General features: G+C 43.7%; 2 protein-coding genes across 6 annotated transcripts in view; one reads left to right on the forward strand and one right to left on the reverse strand.

The window, feature by feature from the left end:
- Smim14 (small integral membrane protein 14) overlaps positions 1-15,317 on the reverse strand; it is a 90,306-nt gene extending 74,989 nt beyond the window's left edge. For both annotated transcript variants that reach the window (NM_001376971.1, NM_001376972.1), the window contains exon 1: positions 14,957-15,317. The gene's annotated coding sequence lies outside the window, so the exon portion shown is untranslated. The remainder of the gene's footprint in view (positions 1-14,956) is intronic.
- Positions 15,318-15,412: 95 nt separating this feature from the next.
- Ube2k (ubiquitin-conjugating enzyme E2K) overlaps positions 15,413-19,793 on the forward strand; it is a 61,745-nt gene continuing 57,364 nt past the window's right edge. For all 4 annotated transcript variants that reach the window (NR_144566.1, NM_016786.4, NM_001310619.1 and 1 more), the window contains exon 1: positions 15,413-15,714. Coding sequence is in view for 2 of the 4 variants with exons in the window: in NM_016786.4 (NP_058066.2) it covers positions 15,652-15,714 (63 nt within the window). In the remaining 2 variants the exon portion in view is untranslated. The remainder of the gene's footprint in view (positions 15,715-19,793) is intronic.

The following is a 19,793-nucleotide window of genomic DNA, read 5'->3' on the forward strand; positions in this document are numbered from 1 at the left end:
ACTGAGACACGGCCCTGTATTGCTTGTTTTTATAAGTTGTTGGTTTTTTTTAACTTATTTTGAAGATTTTGATTTTATTTTTATTTTACATATATGGTTGTTTTTCCTACATGTATGTGAATGTACAATGTGTATGCAGTGCCCATGCAAACCAGAAGAGGGCATGAGATCACCTAGAACTGAAATTATGGGACAGCCATGTGGGTGCTTAATAACCTGGGTCCTCTTGAAGAGCAGCCACTGCTCTTAATCACTGCATCATGTCTTCAGCTCCCTTTGGTCAGTATTTAATCAGAAAAACAGAGAAACAAATTAAAAGGACAAATTATCAAGACTGTCTCAAAATAAGAAGTAACAATAGGGCTGTCAATGTGGTTATATGGCTTAGTAGTATTTGCCTAGTGTCTTAGTCAGGGTTTGTATTCCTGCACAAAACATCATGACCAAGAAGCAAGCTGGGAAGGAAAGGGTTTATTCAGCTTACACTTCCACACTGCTGTTCATCACCAAAGGATGTCAGGACAGGAACTCACACAAGGCAGGAACTTGAAGGCTTCCCCCTGGCTTGCTCAGCTTTTTCTTTCAAGTTTTGTTTGTTTGGTTTTTGTTTTGTTTTTGTTTTTTGAGACAGGGTTTCTCTGTGTAGCCCTGGCTGTCCTGGAACTCACTCTGTAGACCAGGCTGGTCTCGAACTCAGAAATCCACCTGCCTCTGCCTCCCAAGTGCTGGGATTAAAGGCATGTACCACCGCTTCGAACCCAGGACTACCAGCCCAGGGATGGCACCACTCACAATGGGGTGGGCCCTCCCCGCCTAGATCACTAATTGAGAAAGTTTACAGCTGAATGTCATGGAGGCATTCCTCAAGGGAGGCTCCTTTCTCTGTGATAACTCCACCTTGTGTCAAGCTGACACACAAAACTAGCCAGTATGTAAAAGACTCTGGGCTTGCTCAACCCTCAATATTGTGATAAACAAATAAATATGTGCCTAGGTATGCTATAAGGAGGCTTGATTCTTCTCCCCTACTAAAATGTAAAATAATACTAGGGCTGGAGAGATGGCTCAGTGGTTAAGAGTCCTGGCTGCTTTTCCAGGGGACTTGTGTTTCAATTCCCAGTACCAACATGACAGTTCACAACTGCCTGTAACTCATGTTCTGGGGGGTCTGACACCTTCATATATACATGCAGGCAAAACACCAGAGCACATAAAATAAAATAATTTTAAAAATACCGACTGCATTTTTACAGTTGGGTTTTTACTTTTTGTTTTGGGTATTCGACCCAGGGCCTCGTACATGCCATGCAGCTGTGTAGGCCTGAGCTAGGTTCCCATCCATTCCCAGAGACAGTTCTGGAGGGACCAGGCACACAGCTCACTGGTAGAATGTGTAGATAGCATGTACCTAGTTCAATTTCCAGCACCACCAATTATTTAATATATTTAAAAATCTTAGCCTTGCTGGGTGGTAGTAGTACAAGGCTTTAATCCCAGCACTTGAGAAGCTGAGGTCAGCCTGGTCTACAGTGTGAGTTCCAAGACAGCCAGGGTTACAGAGAGAAGTTCTATCTCAAAATAAACAGATTAGCCTGGCTATGTACTCGTTGTTGTTGTTGTTTGTTTGTTTTTAAAGATTTATTTATTTATTATATGTAAGTACACTGTAGCTGTCTTCAGACACACCAGAAGAGGGCGTCAGATCTCGTTACGGATGGTTGTGAGCCACCATGTGGTTGCTGGGACTTGAACACTGGACCTTTGGAAGAGCAGTCGGGTACTCTTACCCACTGAGCCATCACACCAGCCCGTACTCATTGTTGTTATTCATCACTGTTATTCCTATAGAAATAGATCAAGAAAATAATGTGGCTTTACATCCTTATTTTTAGAGGCATCTGATCAGATATTAAATGGTAAGAAGGGTGGGTGATCACCTAACTTGTTTTGAAATATAACTCTTTAGCCCTTTGTAAAAAATCTCTGCAGTTTTACTAATTAAACATTTTCTTAGCCAGGCAGTGCTTTAATGCGCTTTCTTAGCACATGCCTTAACCCCAGCACTTGGGAGGCAGAGGCAGGTAGATCTCTGAGTTTGAGGTCAGCCTGGTCTACAGAGTGAGTTCAAGGACAGCCAGGGCTACACAGAGAAACCCTGTCTCTAAAAACAAAACAAAACAAAACAGACAAAAACAAAACAAAACAAAACAACAAAACCAAACCATTTTCTCAAATGGTTTACTATGAAAGAGCAAAGAATGCTTATTAAACTTGTAGATAACAATTAGTGATAGACTGATGTACACAGAGTTCTAGGCTGGCTAGGGCTTCATAGTGAGACCCTGTCTCAAAAATAAAACTAACTTGTAGATAACAAGATGGTGATTAGGGGCTGGTGAGATGGCTCAGTGTGTAAGAGCACTGGACTGATCTTCTGAAGGTCCTGAGTTCAAGTCCCAGCAACCACATGGTGGCTCACAACCATCCATAAGGAGATCTGACTCCCTCTTCTGGAGTTTCTGAGGACAGCTACAGTGTACTTACATTAAATCAATCAATCAATCAATCTTAAAAAAAAAGATGGTGATTAGGAGGTAATAAGCTGAGTACAAATCTAAAGAGGCTGATCATAGAGTGACTCAATGGATTGGTATGTGCACTTAAAAACAACAAACCCTGCTGCACCAATACCCAATGAGGAGAACCCGATTTACCTGTATTTCAAGTGAAATAAAATTAGAACTTCTTAAATACATGCTCACAATCATCACTTACCATTTAGTATTACTACTCTAAGCACTTGCTTATTATTGTGTAAGAGCTACACAGCAATGATTGGTAGGACCCATTATACCAACTATAACCTAACTGATGCAGGATCAACTATGGTCCTCACACAAAATGCTGTGAGCAGAGGAAAGAACTCAGTGGTGGAGTGTTTGCTCAGTAGTTGTGTCACGGTTTGAACATGAACTGTCCTCCCAGGCTCATGTATGTGAACACTTGGGCCCAGCTAGCAGCATTAGGTGTGGAACCTTTAGGTAGTAATGCTTAGTTGGCTGATGTGGGTTACTAGTGGGGAGGCCTAAGGATTATGGTCCAGTTGCAGGTCCATTAGAAACTCTGTTCTCTGATCTGCCAGCCAGCATGTAATGAGTTGTACTACAAGCTCCAAATATCATGGTTGAGTCACCGTGTACCACGCCTTCCCTGCCATGATTGCTCTGTATCCCCTGAATCACGAGCCAAAATACACCTCTTTAGGTTGTTTCTGTCAGGTATTATGTCATGTCACTTAGCATAAAGCCATGGATTTGATTCCAAGAAACACACGCATACACAGCAAAGCACACCAAGAGATAAAATAGCATTGTGTTTATTCCCAAACTGCTTCATTGAACAAAGGAATCCTGGAGACTTTTTTTGGCCAGCCCACACATATTCATACAGAGAGGCCTGGGTTACTTAGTTTAAATCAAGAAGGGAAGATGAGAGACATTTCTTTGAATATGCTCAGCTCAAGGACATAGAGAAGGAATTCAAAACATTAAAAGAGTGGTCCTGAATGTGTCAGCACTTGCTTAGTTTGCATCCTAAAGGTGGCACTTGATCTGTTTTTTAAGCTTCAGGTAAGGTACAAAAAGGCACAAGTATTACTGACACAAAATCCAGCTCTCATCTATTGGGAATAAGAGTTTATTCTGGAGTCAAAAATGAATGATCTTGACCCAGGATTTGGATCTCCCCAAATAGCATGGCCCACTGTGGAAGCAGTTTCATCAAATTTTCATAACAGAACAAAGAAAGTAATAAATCAAGGCATTTAAACAATGTATTGATGGGAACATGAGAAAGATATAGGTCTCTGATGGCTTGTTTAGTCCCTTGGTGGAGATAGGTTTCTGTCAAGTTCTGTTCAAAAGTTTTCATCAGCTTAGGGGGAGGTTCGGTGTGACACAGGTGGTGGGCAATGAAAAGCTCCTTGCGGGGTGCTAAAGACAGCCCAAGTTACATTCTAATTAGGTCCTAGACCTGCAACATTCCAAACTCTCCAGGCGCTGAGCCTTTAGTCAGTCAATCAGACTTTGTAGACACAGCTTCTTTTCAGGAATTCTCCCTCACAATAGACAGATTATTTCCCGAGTCGATCTAATCCCCCAGTGAACTGGTCTCTGAAGGAGGTTTTACTTTGTATGCCAATTTAGGTTGTATCTAATGCCCAAGGTGATTATGTTTTATGGCCAGTTTAATTTCTACATCAGGATGCTTTAGAGCTGGTTCCTTTCCGAAAGGACCTTCCATATACGTGCTTGAGCTTCCTTTGGGGGAAGCTCTGACTATGGTTTACGGTGGCAATGCAGGGCCACTGAGACAGTCTCACTGTGTAACCTTGGCTGGCCTGTTTCTATGTAGATTAGTCTGGCCTCAGATTCACAAGGGATCCACCTGCCTCTGTCTCCCTCTGCTGGGATGAAAGGTATGCACTATCACACCTGGCTTATTGTTAGGCTCTGAGACTAGCAGCAGTTTGCCCTAGCTTCTCAAGTGTTGGGGTCACAAGCAGAGAACCCCCCCCCCCCACATACACACCAGCAGTGTTATACTGTCATAGTCACTTTAGGACAAAATCCTATCCTACTGTACAAATATTTTGTCATATAAAAATCCTTTTTAGTTGTCTTCACCAAAAGTAGTCAGATGTGGTGGTGCAGTTTCAAACTCCACATTTGGAAGGCAGAAGCAAACAGATCTCTGTGCATTTTGGGCAGCCTGGTCTACACAGCATGTTCCAGGCCAGCCAGAGTCACATGGTGAGACCCTGTCTCCAAGCAACAAAAGAAAATATTGTCATAACCTCCTTTGCATTTCTCACTACTTATTGATTTCTTTGTTTTATATAGTTTGAAACATTTTTCCCCCCACTGGGACCATGATTATTGTGTTTGAGCCATGAAGCTTCTGTCAAAAGGAATCCTCTCATTGCTCACCAACACAGGGCAAAGTAAGCCGTTTTCACAACAGTTTTACACATAGACCTGGGCTTGATACAAATGACATCACCTACAGCTTCTCTAACTTCACACAGATAATGAATTAGGCTGGACTACAGTATTTATTTGGTAGGTTTCAGAACATTCCAAATGTATTTTGATATTGATGAGAACAAAAGATCGACATTGACTGGCAAGGTGATTCTGGGTAAAGGACCCCTAAAGTAAAGGGACTAGTTCCTTTCTTGGCCCAAAACTAACATGTGCCGGGCGTGGTGGCGCACGCCTTTAATCCCAGCACTCCGGAGGCAGAGGCAGGTGGATTTCTGAGTTCGAGGCCAGCCTGGTCTACAAAGTGAGTTCCAGGACAGCCAGGACTGCACAGAGAAACCCTGTCTCGAAAAACAAAAACAACCTAACGCGCCCATAGCCTTTTCCTCCCCAGACACCAGAGATGCTAGAAGTGCCTAAGCCAAAAGTCTCTCTGGTTTCATCACTGCCAGAGGGTAGAGACGCCAGGAACGGGTTTGGTTTTCCCTCATTCCTTTTCCCTAAAAGCCCACTCTTCACTGAAAACCACAATGAGGACGCGACCAAACCATGAAGAATGAGAACTGAACTGCTCATCCCTCCTCCCCACCCACTGAGGCCTAATTAACTCTAGGGTAGGGGGCCTAAATGGCAGCCCTCTGCCGAGACCTCTGTCCTGCTCTACGGGATTTCTGCCTTCTTTCTCTCCCTTAAGCACCATACAATAAGCTCCTTTTCTAAAACTCACCTTTGGTGGTCTGTAGACTTCATTCTTTGAATTCATGAAACAAATACCTGGAAGCCCCTGGCTTAGGTTGGCTCTGGTGGCCACTGAGTTTCTGGGGTGCTAGCCTCTCAAGCACAATAGAGCCAAGAAAGACTCTGCTGCCCTCACGGGCACCCCAAAATTCCCTTGTCAATATCCCAAAGAAGTAAGGCTTGCAAATAGGCTTCTTTTATTCCAATCTTAATTACTAATCCTTACTTTCAGGCCTGACTATATGTAATGAAACTGCTAGTTTTTCCTCATTGTCCTGATAAAGCATCTGCCCAAAGCTACTTAGAAATAGTTTACTTTGGCTCAGGGTTCAGCCCATCATCTCAGGAAAGGCAGAGCAGTGGGGATGTGAGGCGGCTGCAGCCACATTCCTTCTGCAGTCAGGGAGCAGAGAGAGGTGCTACTGCTCTGCTCTGCTTGCTTGCTCGCTCTTTCCTGGGAAAAAGAATGGTTCCACTCACACTCAGGGTGGGTCATCCCTCTTCATGTCAATGTTTTTAGAAATACCCTCATAGAAACATCCATGGTGTTTCCATGGGACTCTAAATCCAGTCAAGTTGGCAATGAAGATTAGGCATCAAAGATTGATCAGTTTATTTATTTATTTATTTATTTATTTATTTATTTATTTATTTATTTGAGACAGGATCTTACTAGAAGCCTTGGCAAACCTGAAACTCTCTATGTAGACCAGGTTGGCCTTGAACTCACAGTGTATCACCCACCTTTGCCTTTTGAATGCTGGGATTAAAAGTATAGAATACATAGGTTTGACAGGTTTTTAAAGATTTATTTTGGTACCTTTTTATGTGTATGTGTGAGTGCCCACGAGCACACATGTGTACCACATGTATGTAGAAGCCCATAGAGTTCAGTGGCAGAATCAGATCCTTTGGAACTAAAGTTTTGGTGTGAGTCACCATGTGAGTGCTGGGAACTTAACCTCAGTCCTCTGCAAGAGTAGTAAGTGCTCTTAGCCATTGAGCCATTTCCCCAGTCCCTAAAAATGCTGAGTCTTAAACTAAGTGTCTATGTGCAGATGAATACAGGTGCCCTTGCAGGTCAGAGGTGTCAGCTTCCCCTGGAGCTGGAGGCGTCGTAACCCAATATATGCAAGGGCAGGAAGTACTTATAACTTGCTAAGTCATCTTTCCCTACACAGGTTTTAAATGGCCCTGAAAGGGTTAAAGAGGTTATAAGGTTCAAAAAGTCTAAAGACTAGAGACAAGAGCAGAGATAAGGTTGCAGAGAGAGGCACTGCAGGTGATTGGATATTTTTTTCATAGTTAAGCCATTTCCTCCTGTTGTGATATGACCACCACACGCTGTGAAAACCTTGGCCTGCAGTCCTTCCATCAAAGCAACAGAGCAGAAAAAGCTCAACAGTTAAGTCTGTGTTGATAGAGGGGGAGGTTCATGATGCCTTCGCTTAAGACTTCTGCCATGCCGGGCGTGGTGGTGCACGCCGTTAATCCCAGCACTTGGGAGGCAGAGGCAGGCAGATTTCTGAGTTTGAGGCCAGCCTGGTCTACGAAGTGAGTTCCAGGACAGCCAGGGCTACACAGAGAAACCCTGTCTGGGAAAACCAAAAAAAAAAAAAAAAAAAAAAAGACTTCTGCCACTACCCCCCCCCCCCCCCCAGGTACACTAATTCTGAGCTAGCTAGGGCCTTGGTGGGGGTCACAGAATAATAGGAGGGATGAGACCATTTTGGTAATGCAGTCGCTCTGGAGTCACCTATGTTCCTGTAAGTGACCTCAATAAACTGATGAGGTCATCAAGATGGACTTGGATGGAACCCTTTCTTTCAGCACCTTTTTTTTAACAGTACAGAATAGAGTTTATTTAGGGCATGGGAAGAGGAGTTAAGAGGGTAGTAGGGGCAGAGAAAGGCAGAGAGAGAGTAGAGTAGAGAAGTAGAGGCCAGCCATGACCACGTGGAGAGGCAGGGGGGGCAGTGGGGGGAGAGGGGGGGAAGGGAGTGGGGAGAGGGGGGGAGCAAGAGGGCAAGAGGCAAGAGGCAAGAGAGAGAGGCAAGAGAGAGAGCAAGAGCAGTCTGTCAGCATCTTATAATTATTTGGGGTAAGAAGACATAGTTTTCTTTTCTCTGGAGATCTCTCATAGTAAACCTTAGCTGAACTCACACCCACAGCCAGGCCTGTAGGAATCCTAGCTTGAGTGGGCAGAGTCAAGCCGGTGAAGCCTGCTGAAGGCTCAGGACACTCAGATGTTTTTCATCTGACACGGATACCTGTGACACAGAAAGCACACGGTCTGGTCTGCTGTTAGGATGTCAAGTGCCACTCTATCCTAATGTCAGATATCGCTCCTTTACATAAACCATGGGAGTGTGTGTTTTAGTGTTTTCAGACTGTGAATCAAAACAATATCAGGAAACCCCACAGGCCTAAAGTGGGGTTTGATAAGTTCGTTAAGTCGTACTACTCTATGTAAATAAGTTATCAGTCTGTACCTCAGGTTTATACTGGGTAGATGGTGGCTGTTTACTTCCACAGACAAGCTATGGAGTCATTAGTTCTTATCATTTGAACTTATAATGGAGAATACTGCTGTTTTATAAAAACAGGGCAATGTACAGCCTGAAAGCTAGTGTTTTGAACAGTACTGTAACTTAGGCATAACTTCATCTCAAGGTAGCTAGCTAAGGAGAAGAATTTGATAGAGGCTGACTACAGGCACTAACGATGACAAAGGCTAACACCTGCTGGAAGCCTTGGTACCCACATGCTTGAATAAGGTACATCAGTGGGATGATGAAAGAGCTACTGGGAGAGTCCCTGGACAGCAAGTGTGGGCTTTGAGAGATAAAGGCAATATTATCAACCCTCAGCTGCATCTTCTGTCAGACCTTCCCATTAGCTACGCTTAAATGGAAGACAGATTTTAATGCAGCCCACTGATGCAGAGACTACATTGTAGAATACACTTCCAGCTTCTTAGAGCACAGAGCAGATTAGATAAGGATAGAGGGTTAATTTGTGAGAGCAAACAACATGATCAACTTAGTAAAATTATGTATTTAGCAAGTGTTTGTGTTTGTGGCTGATGGGTAATTGGCATAGTTAAGATACTGAGTAAGTATAAACTAGTTGTGAACTTCATTGACAGTAAGATCTCTCTCCCTCCCCTCCTGTCTCTGTCTGTCTGTCTCTGTCTCTGTCTCTGTCTCTGTCTCTCTCTCTCTCTCTCTCTCTCTCTCGTGCTGGCTTCTGGGGTGAGCCTTGAGGCTTCTCAGAGATTGGAGTCTTTAGAGCTGTGAAAGGGGGTAACCAGCTCAGCGGTGGCAATCTGGATGCTCAACAGAGTGATCCAGTGAGAAATATGAAGGCCTCATTAGTTATAAAACAGAAAAGTTCTGAGATTTCATCAGCATTATTCCTTACAGATATGCAGATCAGGGTAGCCTTGAACTCACTAGACCTACCTGTCTCTGTTCCAGAGTGCTGGGATTGAAGGTGGGCACCATCATGCTTTATTCTTTCTTCCTTTCCTTTCCTCTTTCTCTTTTGGTTTTTCCAGACAGAGTTTCTCTGTGTAACGGCGGCTCTGGTTATCCTAGACTCACTTTGTAGAGCAGGCTGGCCTCGGCGGCTCTGGTTATCCTAGACTCACTTTGTAGAGCAGGCTGGCCTCACACTCTGCCTCTGCCTCCTGAGTGCTGGGGCTAACGGCTGTGCTACTATGCCCAGCTCATTAGCCTGCTGTGATTCTTAAAGGGTGTTTTCTAAAAGCAAAGGCAGTTTCTCAATACTGGTTCACTGATCCACAAAGGTCTTCCAAGTGCTGGTATATTTCTTTGCAACATATCAAACATTTACGTTTTTTACTAAATTCCACCATTCCATCAGAAACACCTGGTAGGTACATTTTCTTCCGTTTTTTTTTTTTTTTTTTTTTTTTTTTTTTTTCTTTTTTGAGATAGGCCCTCAAATAGCCCAGGATGGTTTTTCTGCTTTTTAAAAATCTCTCAAGTGCTAAGACTATAGTCATGTGTATCACCAAGACTAATATTTTCTAAAAAAAAAAAAAAATCATAATTTTCAGTTAGAAGTTGAATGTATTCAACAAATATATATATATTTTTTTTTGCTGTTTTGTTTTGTTTTTCGAGACAGGGTTTCTCTGTGTAGCCCTGGCTGTCCTGGAACTCACTCTGAAGACCAGGCTGGCCTCGAACTCAGAAATCCACCTGCCTCTGCCTCCCAAGTGCTGGGATTAAAGGTGTGCACCACCACTGCCTTCAACAAAATACTTTTTTTGTGATGTTAGTGATCAAACCCAGGGAACTGTGCATGCCAGAAAAGTACTATACCTTGGAGGTATATCCCAACCTTGTGTTTCTCTTAGACTAAATATCTACTAAATAACCCAGTCTGCATGAATATAGCATGCTCAGTCATTATTTACAGTAAAAATCATGTCCCATGAATAAAGTGGCTTTTAGTTTCACAACTCAATCACACAAATGCTTTCCCATTTTGTTAAAGTCAGGAGAACAATAAGAAAACAATCTCCAGGCAAATGTGTAGTTACATATCTAAAATCCCTGTACTTGGGAAGCTGATGCAGGAGGGTCAAGTTGGAGGTCACCTTGCACTACATATTGAGACCCTGCCTCAAATAAGCAAAAATAAATGCTAATACAACAGGTTATATGGTGACTTTTCCATGTATTTGTGTGTGTGTGTTATGTGTATACACATGTGCATGCCAAGGGCATGTGTGGAGGTCAGACGAACAGCAAGAGTCGGTTGGTTCTTCCCTACCATGAGAGTTCTGGGGACAGAGCTCAATTACTCAGCACTCACTGACAGGCCCTATCCTACTTTTCTTTCCCCAAATCCTTAAAAGTTTGTTTCTCAAGGATGTGTTTACTTTTTACATATGTCCCAGTACTATTTAAAGATTCACACACATTACACATACAAACTCATTCTCCCCTGCCATGTAAATGGTAATATATGTAATATATTAATAAAGATTGAACTGTATTACACTGAAGTGAAAACTTCTGGCTTGTTTGGGAAGTCAGTTATGTCAAATGATGTTTTGCTGGGGCACACAGGTGAAAGGATGTTCTACTCTAATGGACAGGTGAAAGGACCGTGATGAAGGAAGGGGTGTATGACACTACAGACAGTGGGGGACGAGCACTGAGCATTGGTTTGGTTTGCTCTGCCTCACTATTCTTTGCTAAGGACACACATGTATTGATTCTCCTTAAATGGAGATGTTGAGCTCAACTAGTGGTAACACAGCCATTGAGAGAAACTGGCCCAAGAACTGCTTGTGATGTTCCTGTGGCAGCTTGCCACTTCAGCCGTCTCACCTCAGGCTGTTTGGTGAGCCTTGCGGTTTCTTCAGGATTGACTACAGCTGCTGGTTCGTGCCTGGTGTCTGCCTGCTGAGAGGACTGGACTGCAGCTGCTGAGTCACGTTAGGTGTTTGCTATGGGACTGGATTGCTACTAAAGAAGATTGAGCTCGCCCCCAAATAACTAGTGGTTAACAGGTCCACTTCCCCCACACCTCCCACGACCACTGCTGGGGTGGGGGCTAGAGAGGTGCACCTTTACTAAAAGTCGGTTGCAAAAAAATTTATGCCTAGATTATCCAGTTTCTATTATAGCTCGGACACGAAGCATAATCCCTGAAAACATTTATATTTTGAAGACCCAAGTAGTGGATCAAATCATTGAGTGGGATCATCAGGGCTCTGAGTTAATCAATATATTGACCCAATGATGGGTTTATAATTTCATGGCATTATGGATGAATTGATAGACATTTTTGAAGGTGGCGCTAGAGGAAGTAGTTTACCAGCTCTAGAGGCTGGTGAGACCATTCAGCGGGTAAAGTTGCTTGTTGCTGTAGAAATACCAAATATGAGTCCTTTTTCTAGTCAATATTATACAACTTGTGTTTACAACTAGGAATTCATGTGTTTTTATCCCCTTCCTGACTTTTTACACAAAGGTCCAAGGCTTGCAGTATTGCAGGAACTTGATGGCCCAGGGTAGTGACCCCTTTCATTCTTTTCCTTTGCACCAAGTCCTTTCATTCTAATTAAGACTGTGAATCGGGACCCCAGCCAGCCAATGGGGAAGAGACACAGGCTCTACCAAATGCACTTCCTATCTCAATGTGTTGATGCTTCTGAGGACATCTTATTGGTAAAGGGTAAAGTTTGCCTTTTTCAGACTCTTCAGTTTGAATAGTGGGCTCTTTTGTCCACCCCTGAACTTATTTCTAACACTGCTAAGCCTGATGACCCTGTCACTCATATGGTAAAAGTAGAGAATTGACTCCCCAATTCTTTCTTTGGGAATAATTAAAAAAAAATTTTTTTTTTGAGTGAAGGACTTGATATTATTGGGGTCACCTTCTGTGGTCTGCCCTTACTCCTAGAACCTGGGAGGCAGAGACAGGTGAACTCTCTTGAGTTCAAGGCCAGACTGCCTGGTCTAGAGAGTGAGTTTCAGGACAGCCAAACCAAACACAGAAAAACCCTTTCTCAAAAAACCAAAAAAATCCCCTAAAACTCAAAACTAAAACCAACCAACTAACCAACCAAAAAAGAGGTGTGTGTTTAATGCAAGCACTCAGAAGGCAGAGGCAGGAGAATCTTTTTTGAGGCCAGCCCGTCGGCTGTTGAGCTCTGGGCCTGTCAAAGCTACATTGAGACTCTGTTTCAAAAACAAAAAGAAAAGAAAAACCTCAAGACAGACAAGCTATACATTTCAGCATCTATCAGGAGGAGATAAGGAGGGCGGGGAGCCATTTAAGGTGACATCGAGGTCATGGAGAATAAGCACCCACACAGTGGCAAGCCTTACAGAAAGAGTAAGGAAGCCCAAAGTGCTGGGAGAAAGAGCACAGGTGTTAAGGAGACGCATACTTAGCAGACAGAAAGAAGAAAAGCAATACTTGGAAAAGTGGGGAAACTGAGAAGCACAGCTGCCACTCAGCTCCTACTGTGCAAGGGGTGGGGCTTCTGGGACGGAAAAGTACAGCATCTCATTAGAGAACTAATTATTCCGCCTATCTCTAGTGGGGCTTAAGGTGGTCCCTTAGCCAAAGCTACTGAACCAGCCTAGCTGGAATGTCAGGTCTCCACCCAGACTACAGATTTCATTCTCTGACCATAAGTTTTTCTCTAGGCTACGTCAAACTCCCCTGACCTAGCTTGCCAAGTAGCTGGGGTTAAGGGAGTAAGTCACCTCACCCAGTTGAGAATTACTAATTTACAGATAAGTTGCAAAGAGAGCAGAGATTTAAATAGGCTCTTTACACACCTGTTAATGCGAACATTGAAAATTGTGGTGCTTTGCCAAGACCAAGACATAAAAATTGTTATACTACTACTCAGGAAGCTATTCAGATATCACTAGTTACATTCTTTTGGTTCTCTAGAATGTTAATAGAATAAATTTGAAAAGTGGGATTGTAGTTAAACAATTACTTGCATTTAAAAAATTCACAAGCCTTGGCCTGGTGTGGAGGAGTCTGTCTGTAGTCTGAGCATTGGGGAAGCCGAGTCGGAAAAGGTTTTAGTTTGTGGCCAGCCTAGGTTGTATAACAAGAGCACATAAACACACACAGAGCATACACACATACAGCTTGGCTGAGCTCTAGGTCAGTCACAGTTCACATACTTGGCTTGCACAGGCCCTGGGTTCAACCTTCAGCAGAGAAAAATATTATCGAGTCTCTTTCTCTCCAAGAACTCACCCGACCTTTATAACTAGTTCCCCCTGTCTGAGTATCCTTATGTCTCCTGAGGTTAGGCAGAGTGGGATAGAAAGTGTTTAGGTTGTATTGGCACAAATACCTACAACATTTCTAGATTTATATTATGGCAAAAATCCTTTGTAGTGTTCAGTATATAGTAGAACCCCCTCTTATCACCACTAGGGGGCTCTGCTAGAAGATCTTTTATAATTTGTCAGTATACTCAGGGAAAGGTTTTGAGTGTTTCAGAAATTTTGAACTGGGGCTGGAGAGATGGCTCAGCGGTTAAGAGCACTGACTGCTCTTCTGAAGGTCCTGAGTTCAAATCCCAACAACCACATGGTGGCTCACACCCATCTGTAACAAGATCTGATGCCTTCTTATGGACGTCTGAAGATAGCTACATAGCTACAGTGCACTTACATATAATATAAATATAAAAAGAAAAAAAAAAAGAAAAATTGAACTCTTAGAAGTTTAAACAACCTCCTTATCTCACAGATGAGGGAAACATGATTCTCGAACTGATGGTCCTCCTGCTTCTGACTCCCAATCTAGGATTACAAGCTTGTACCACCACACTCAGCTAGCATTAGTCTTAAAATGGAATACGGAACTGATCGATTAGGTGAATACATGAAACATATTCCTACAATAACACCTTCATAATTTCAAAATGTTATTTTCTTTCTTTTTTTTTTATTTTTACTTTTTTGGTTTTTCCAGACAGGGTTTTTCTGCATAGCCCTGGCTGTCCTGGAACTCACTCTGAGACCAGGCTGGCCTCGAACTCAGAAATCCGCCTGCCTCTGCCTCCTGAGTGCTGGGATTAAAGGCGTGCGCCACCATGCCCGGCGCTCAAAATGTTATTTTCAAAGTACCTCTCAGCACCCACACCATATTGTTTTAAACTCTACTAACCACTTTCAAATAGCCTCTCCACGTTATTGCTCAATTAAATAATTTTACTCGTTTCTCTTTTCTCCACTCAACTATATTCACTCAATACAAGCGCCAAACACCTTTGTAAGTTTAAAGCTCTTTCGGCCTTCTATTTCTTCAACTGTCACTATAATAAATACAGTTCTTCACATGCTTAATCCAGTCATTCCCACAGCGTGGCCGCTGAAAAACGGGCAGCAGGGAGCTTGCTAGGAATGCCAATTCTTAGGTCCATCCACACTCTAGAGATAGGTGCTAACAATCTTAACCAGCTCTCCAGGGATTCCGAGGCACTTTCAAGTTTGAAAAACACCTTAGTTCTGCAGTTCAGCATTGATTATCTAAACAGGGCAAAGATGTAACTTCTGGCTTTTAAACCCATCACAGGCCTCTTTCTGGCAACACCTGTATCAATTACAAGCCGTGGGACACAACCATTACACAACCTTAAACATCTGTAATACCTGAGATGACCGAATAATAGTTGCCTTATCATGGTTCCAGAACAAAAGCTACGGCAGTGGATTTCCCGGGGGTTTACCAACGGACGCTGGGCAGGACCCAGTTCCTGCATAGCTTTTTCCTCCGCTAGACACAGGGAGGCACTTCGAGCCCGTGGGTTCTGGGTCTGGCCGAGTTAGAGCGGGGCTCGGCCCGGCTAGGGCCGGGGACACCCGCCAGGCCGGGCTCCCACCTCGGGTCCCAGCCTAGGGACTGGAGGTCTCTCTGTAAAGGAGGCCGAGGGGCAGGGGAGGACCCGGCAGGCCCAGACCCCGCGGACAGGCCGCGAAGCCGCACCCTCCTGGCCCCAGCCGCCGGCAGGGCGGAGCCACGCGGCCGAAGCCCCGGCTGAGACGCGCGGCGCGGCGCGGCGCGGGCTCGCTGCTGGAGACGTATGGGGCTCCCACTGGAGCGGCTGCGCCGCCCGGTCGGGTCAGCGTGGTGCGCATGCGCGGACCCGGCGCCATTTTGGTGGCCGGGCGCGGAGGTGATTCTACAGTGAGGAGGAACGCGACGGCGAGGGTGGCAGTGGCAGCGTTCGTGTGCTCGGGTCTGAATCGCTGAGGGAGGAGGCGGCGGCGGAGGAAGAGGTGGCAGCGGTGGCGGTGGTCGTAGCGGTGGCGGAGGAGGCGGGTACGAATCAGCTGCGGGCAGAGACATGGCCAACATCGCGGTGCAGCGAATCAAGCGGGAGTTCAAGGAGGTGCTGAAGAGCGAGGAGGTCAGGAACGAGCTACCGGACGCCCCCATCTCAGCCCCGGGCGGCAGGGCCCCTTCCTTCCGCGACCCCCGGCGGGCCCTGGCCGGCTTCGCTGCGGCCGCCTCTCTGCCTCTGGGGAAGCGGCGGCCTCCCCTCCTCCTCCCGCCGCCTTTCCCTCCCCTCCCCGGGCCCTGGGAGAGGCGGTCTCGCGGGCGGCTGGCCGGCCGGCCGGCCTGGGGAGGAACGGGGTTTGGAGGGCCGATGCCGAAGCACTCGTCGGGGGCACGTGAGCTCTAGAGGGAGCCCCGAGGCGGTGGCGGCAACATCTGGAAGTGTGACTAGGCGGTGGGGAAGAAGGAGCAGGCCGAGAAAACCCGGGAAGTGGGTTGGGGGAAGGGGAAAGGTAGTAACTGGATCCCCCGGCCGCAGCGCACCCCCCAGGCCCACGCTTTTCGGGGTGTTCTGGAGATCGCCGGCCGGGGCCTTTGCTGTCTTCTCCTTGGGGAAGGAACCTCCACAGTCTTTAGGTATAGACGAGGGGAAGACTTTGAGTTACTCCCTTCCAGTGTAGTGTTGGGGGAAAGGGAGACATAATGGGAAGGGAACTGAAACAATTTCCACTACAGATAGAGAAATAATTCCGAATGAGGTGGTAATCTCTTTTCTACGGACCCAGCCCGTAACTAGGCCTCATCATTGACATTTAAAGCTTTTAGTCTGGTCAAAGGCAAGTTGTTTGTTAATTAAATGATTTGAAGTAGGGAGAATAATGGAGTGTCTGAGTAGCCTATTTCAGAATACTGTTTACCAGTGTCAGGCTCTCCTAGGGCAATGCCTCTGTGACTAGTGTTGTACTGTGAAACTTCATTATGATGTCCCTCATAGTTAACTTGAGTCTCACTTTTAAAAACAGGCCTATTAAAAAACAAGGGATTTCATCAGATAACACGTTATTGTAGTTCACTATTGAGTTAGGTTTATTTTTTTGACACAATATTATAGCAGGAAATAGCATATTAAGAAAAATAAAACTCCTAGTACATTGTAAGTCTTGCAAATTTTAAGTACATTAATGCTTGCCAAATTTATTTATGTGAAATATTGAGAGTGATTGAATAATTTTACTCATCTGTAAAAGTAATAGTACAACTTTTTCCACCTAAATCGACAAAAATGCTAGCTTTTCTATGATTGAACTTAACAACAAAATTCTGTAAGTAATTATTTTTTTCAGGTTTACATGTTTTTCTTCTAGGCTTGCTTGATGCTTTGATAATGTCAATTATGATCTTTAAAATTAAGCCTTTTAAGCACATGAGGAACTGTTACAAATCTTGTAGCTCTCCACCTATATTTGTGCCTTCCAGCTTGCAGATCATTAGCCATCGTCCCAGTAGACTTGTAGAAAGTCACTTAAAATTGAAATGACAATATTAGCAGATTTAGTGAGCATACTAAGAAGTAAGTAGTGATCTGCCTTACGTAGCATGAACTCTGACCTCTGTATTCATTTGCCAAAACTCTGAATGGAAGGATGACTTTGTATTTTTTGTGGAACAATGCAGAAACAGTGTGAATGGCTGTATTCACAAATTTTTAACGGTGATTTAAACTTTTTAAATAAGCAAACTTAGTTTGGGATTGTTTATATATATATATTCTTTTTTTTCCCGTTTTTTTGAGGCAGGGTTTCTTAATGGAAGATAATACCTAATCTTGTTGGCCTCAAACATCTATAATAAGGTGGTAGGAGTCTTTAGACTTCTCATGCTTTCTTTTATCTAAAAGTGTCAAGTTACTGCCCTGAAAATCGATATATTCTCTTTGCTTCCTGTGGTGTGACTTTTCCCAATGGTGTTTGGTGTTTAAGTTGAAGGTTTTCAGCATTTGTATGGCTCTGGCAGTGCATATTTAACTGATGGGTTAAGGAAGTGGCTCCATGGGTAAAGGTGGCTTGCCTGATGACCTGAGTTCAGACTCGAGGACCCACATGGGAGGTTTTTCCTTTGACCTCTACACCCATAAATGCAAATAAAATAAAAGCTCATCCTCATGTACAAGATTTAAAAAAATTGTCAATGGATCTCAGGAAGAAAATAGGAAATATGAACACAAGTTATTCAAGAATGGTCCCTTTAAAAACCTAGCAGGGAACTCATTTCAAGGAACTAAGTTGCAAAGAATGTTTTGGAAAAGATCAGATGAAATTTAATATTGTAAAACACACACACACACACACAAAACCAACGTATAGCTTTATCCTCACAGATAGTTTATTTCGTTGACATTTTAGTAAGTCAAGTCCAGTTCCGTAGATAGGTTGTATTGATTTTCACCTCAATGAAGGACCCATAGTGCAGTCTATATATTTCCTTTTTAGTGTGTAAATGTGAGCTTTTGAATAGTTGGCCAAGTAATTATTTCACCATGTCACTTCATGCAAATCTCCAGTATATGAGGTTTAATTCATTTGGTAGTGTTTTAATAATTTTGGTGGATCTGATGACTTTTTTTTTTTTTTTTTTTTTTTGCCTTTTTTGTTTAAAGTGCCTTTGTAAAAATAGCTGACTTGTCAGAACGAGCCTTTGCTTTGACCCAGCACTGGGGAAGCAGAGGCAGGCAGGTCTCTGAGTTCCCTCCAGTATGGCCAGGGATACACAGATCATGCCTCAAAAGACAGAAATAGCTGGGTGGTGGGGTGCAGTGGAGTGGTGCATGCCTTTAGGAGGAAGAGGCAGGGTTCTTCTGGTCTACAGGGGCGGGGGCGGGGGTGGTGGTGGTGGTGGTGGTGGTGGTGGTGGTGGTGGTGGTTCCGGCTCCCGGGCTGTTAACACAGAAACCCTGTCTCAAAAAAACAACAAAAAATAACCACCCAAAGATAGCTTACATTCATTGAATTCTGATTATAAGAGGTTGGCTTTAAATAGTTATTTGCTAAGTATATTAAAATATAAACCATTTCATAAACATGAAAGATGAGTAGCTATATACTGTTAAGATTTGTGTCAAAAGGGGAGATGTATTTGCCAGTACAGGTGAAAGGATTTATGGAAAATTGGTAAAACTGGTAAAGCTGCTTGACTGGGCACAGGGTATAGACCTCCCGTGGATGTTAACAAAGGCAGCCTCTAGTTTTTCATAAACTACTATTTGGAGATTGGTCTTTTGTTTGTTAGATACTCTAAAATAATGACTGAATTTTAAGGAGTGGTTTAGATGTGCTCAGATTAGAAAACATATCTACATTATAGTTTTGAGCCATGTTATATAAGTAAATTGCTGACTATGAGGATCAACAGGTTAAGCATTAATTTATATTTGTAGGTTGCATTGTTGCTACCGATTATTACTGCTGCCATTTACAAAATACCTCTTCTATTATTGTTTATGTATCATTGCTAATTCTATTTTGTTTTGATTTGTTTGGTTTGTTTTTTTTTTTTTTTTCTTTTTGAAACAGGGTTTCTTTCTTTTCTTTTCTTTTTTTTTTCTGGTTTTTCGAGACAGTGTTTCTCTGCATAGCCCTGGCTGTCCTGGAACTCAGTCTGTAGACCAGGCTGGCCTCGAACTCAGAAATCCACCAGCCTCTGCCTCCAGAATGCTGGGATTTTGAGACAGGATTTCTTTGTATCGTTGGTTGTCCTGGAACTTAACTTAACCAGGCTGGTGTCAAATTTACAGAGATCCCAGGTGCCTCTGCCTCCTGTGCTGGGAGTAAAGGCTAGCAACATCACTGCCTGTCTGCTTAACAGTAGGTCTTTGCATTAGATCTCCTACATTCTACCTGAGAAAATTGAGGTTCAGAGAAGTTAAATTATTTGTTTGTAAACATGGCTTAAGAATTTGGATTTTTTAAAGAATTATTTTATATATAAGTACACTGTGGCTGTCTTCAGACACACCAGGAGAGAGCATTGGATCCCATTACAGATGGTTGTGAGCCACCATGTGGTTGCTGGGGATTGAACTCAGGACCTCTGAAAGAGCAGTCAGTGTTCTTAACCACTGAGCCATCTCTCCAGCCCAGCTAGGCATACTTTTAATTAAAATTGGACCTACATTTCTGTTTGTTTGTTTGTTTTTCCAAGTCAGGGTTTCTC

The sequence above is a fragment of the Mus musculus genome, chromosome 5, assembly GCF_000001635.26.
Source record: "Mus musculus strain C57BL/6J chromosome 5, GRCm38.p6 C57BL/6J".
Taxonomy (NCBI): domain Eukaryota; kingdom Metazoa; phylum Chordata; class Mammalia; order Rodentia; family Muridae; genus Mus; species Mus musculus.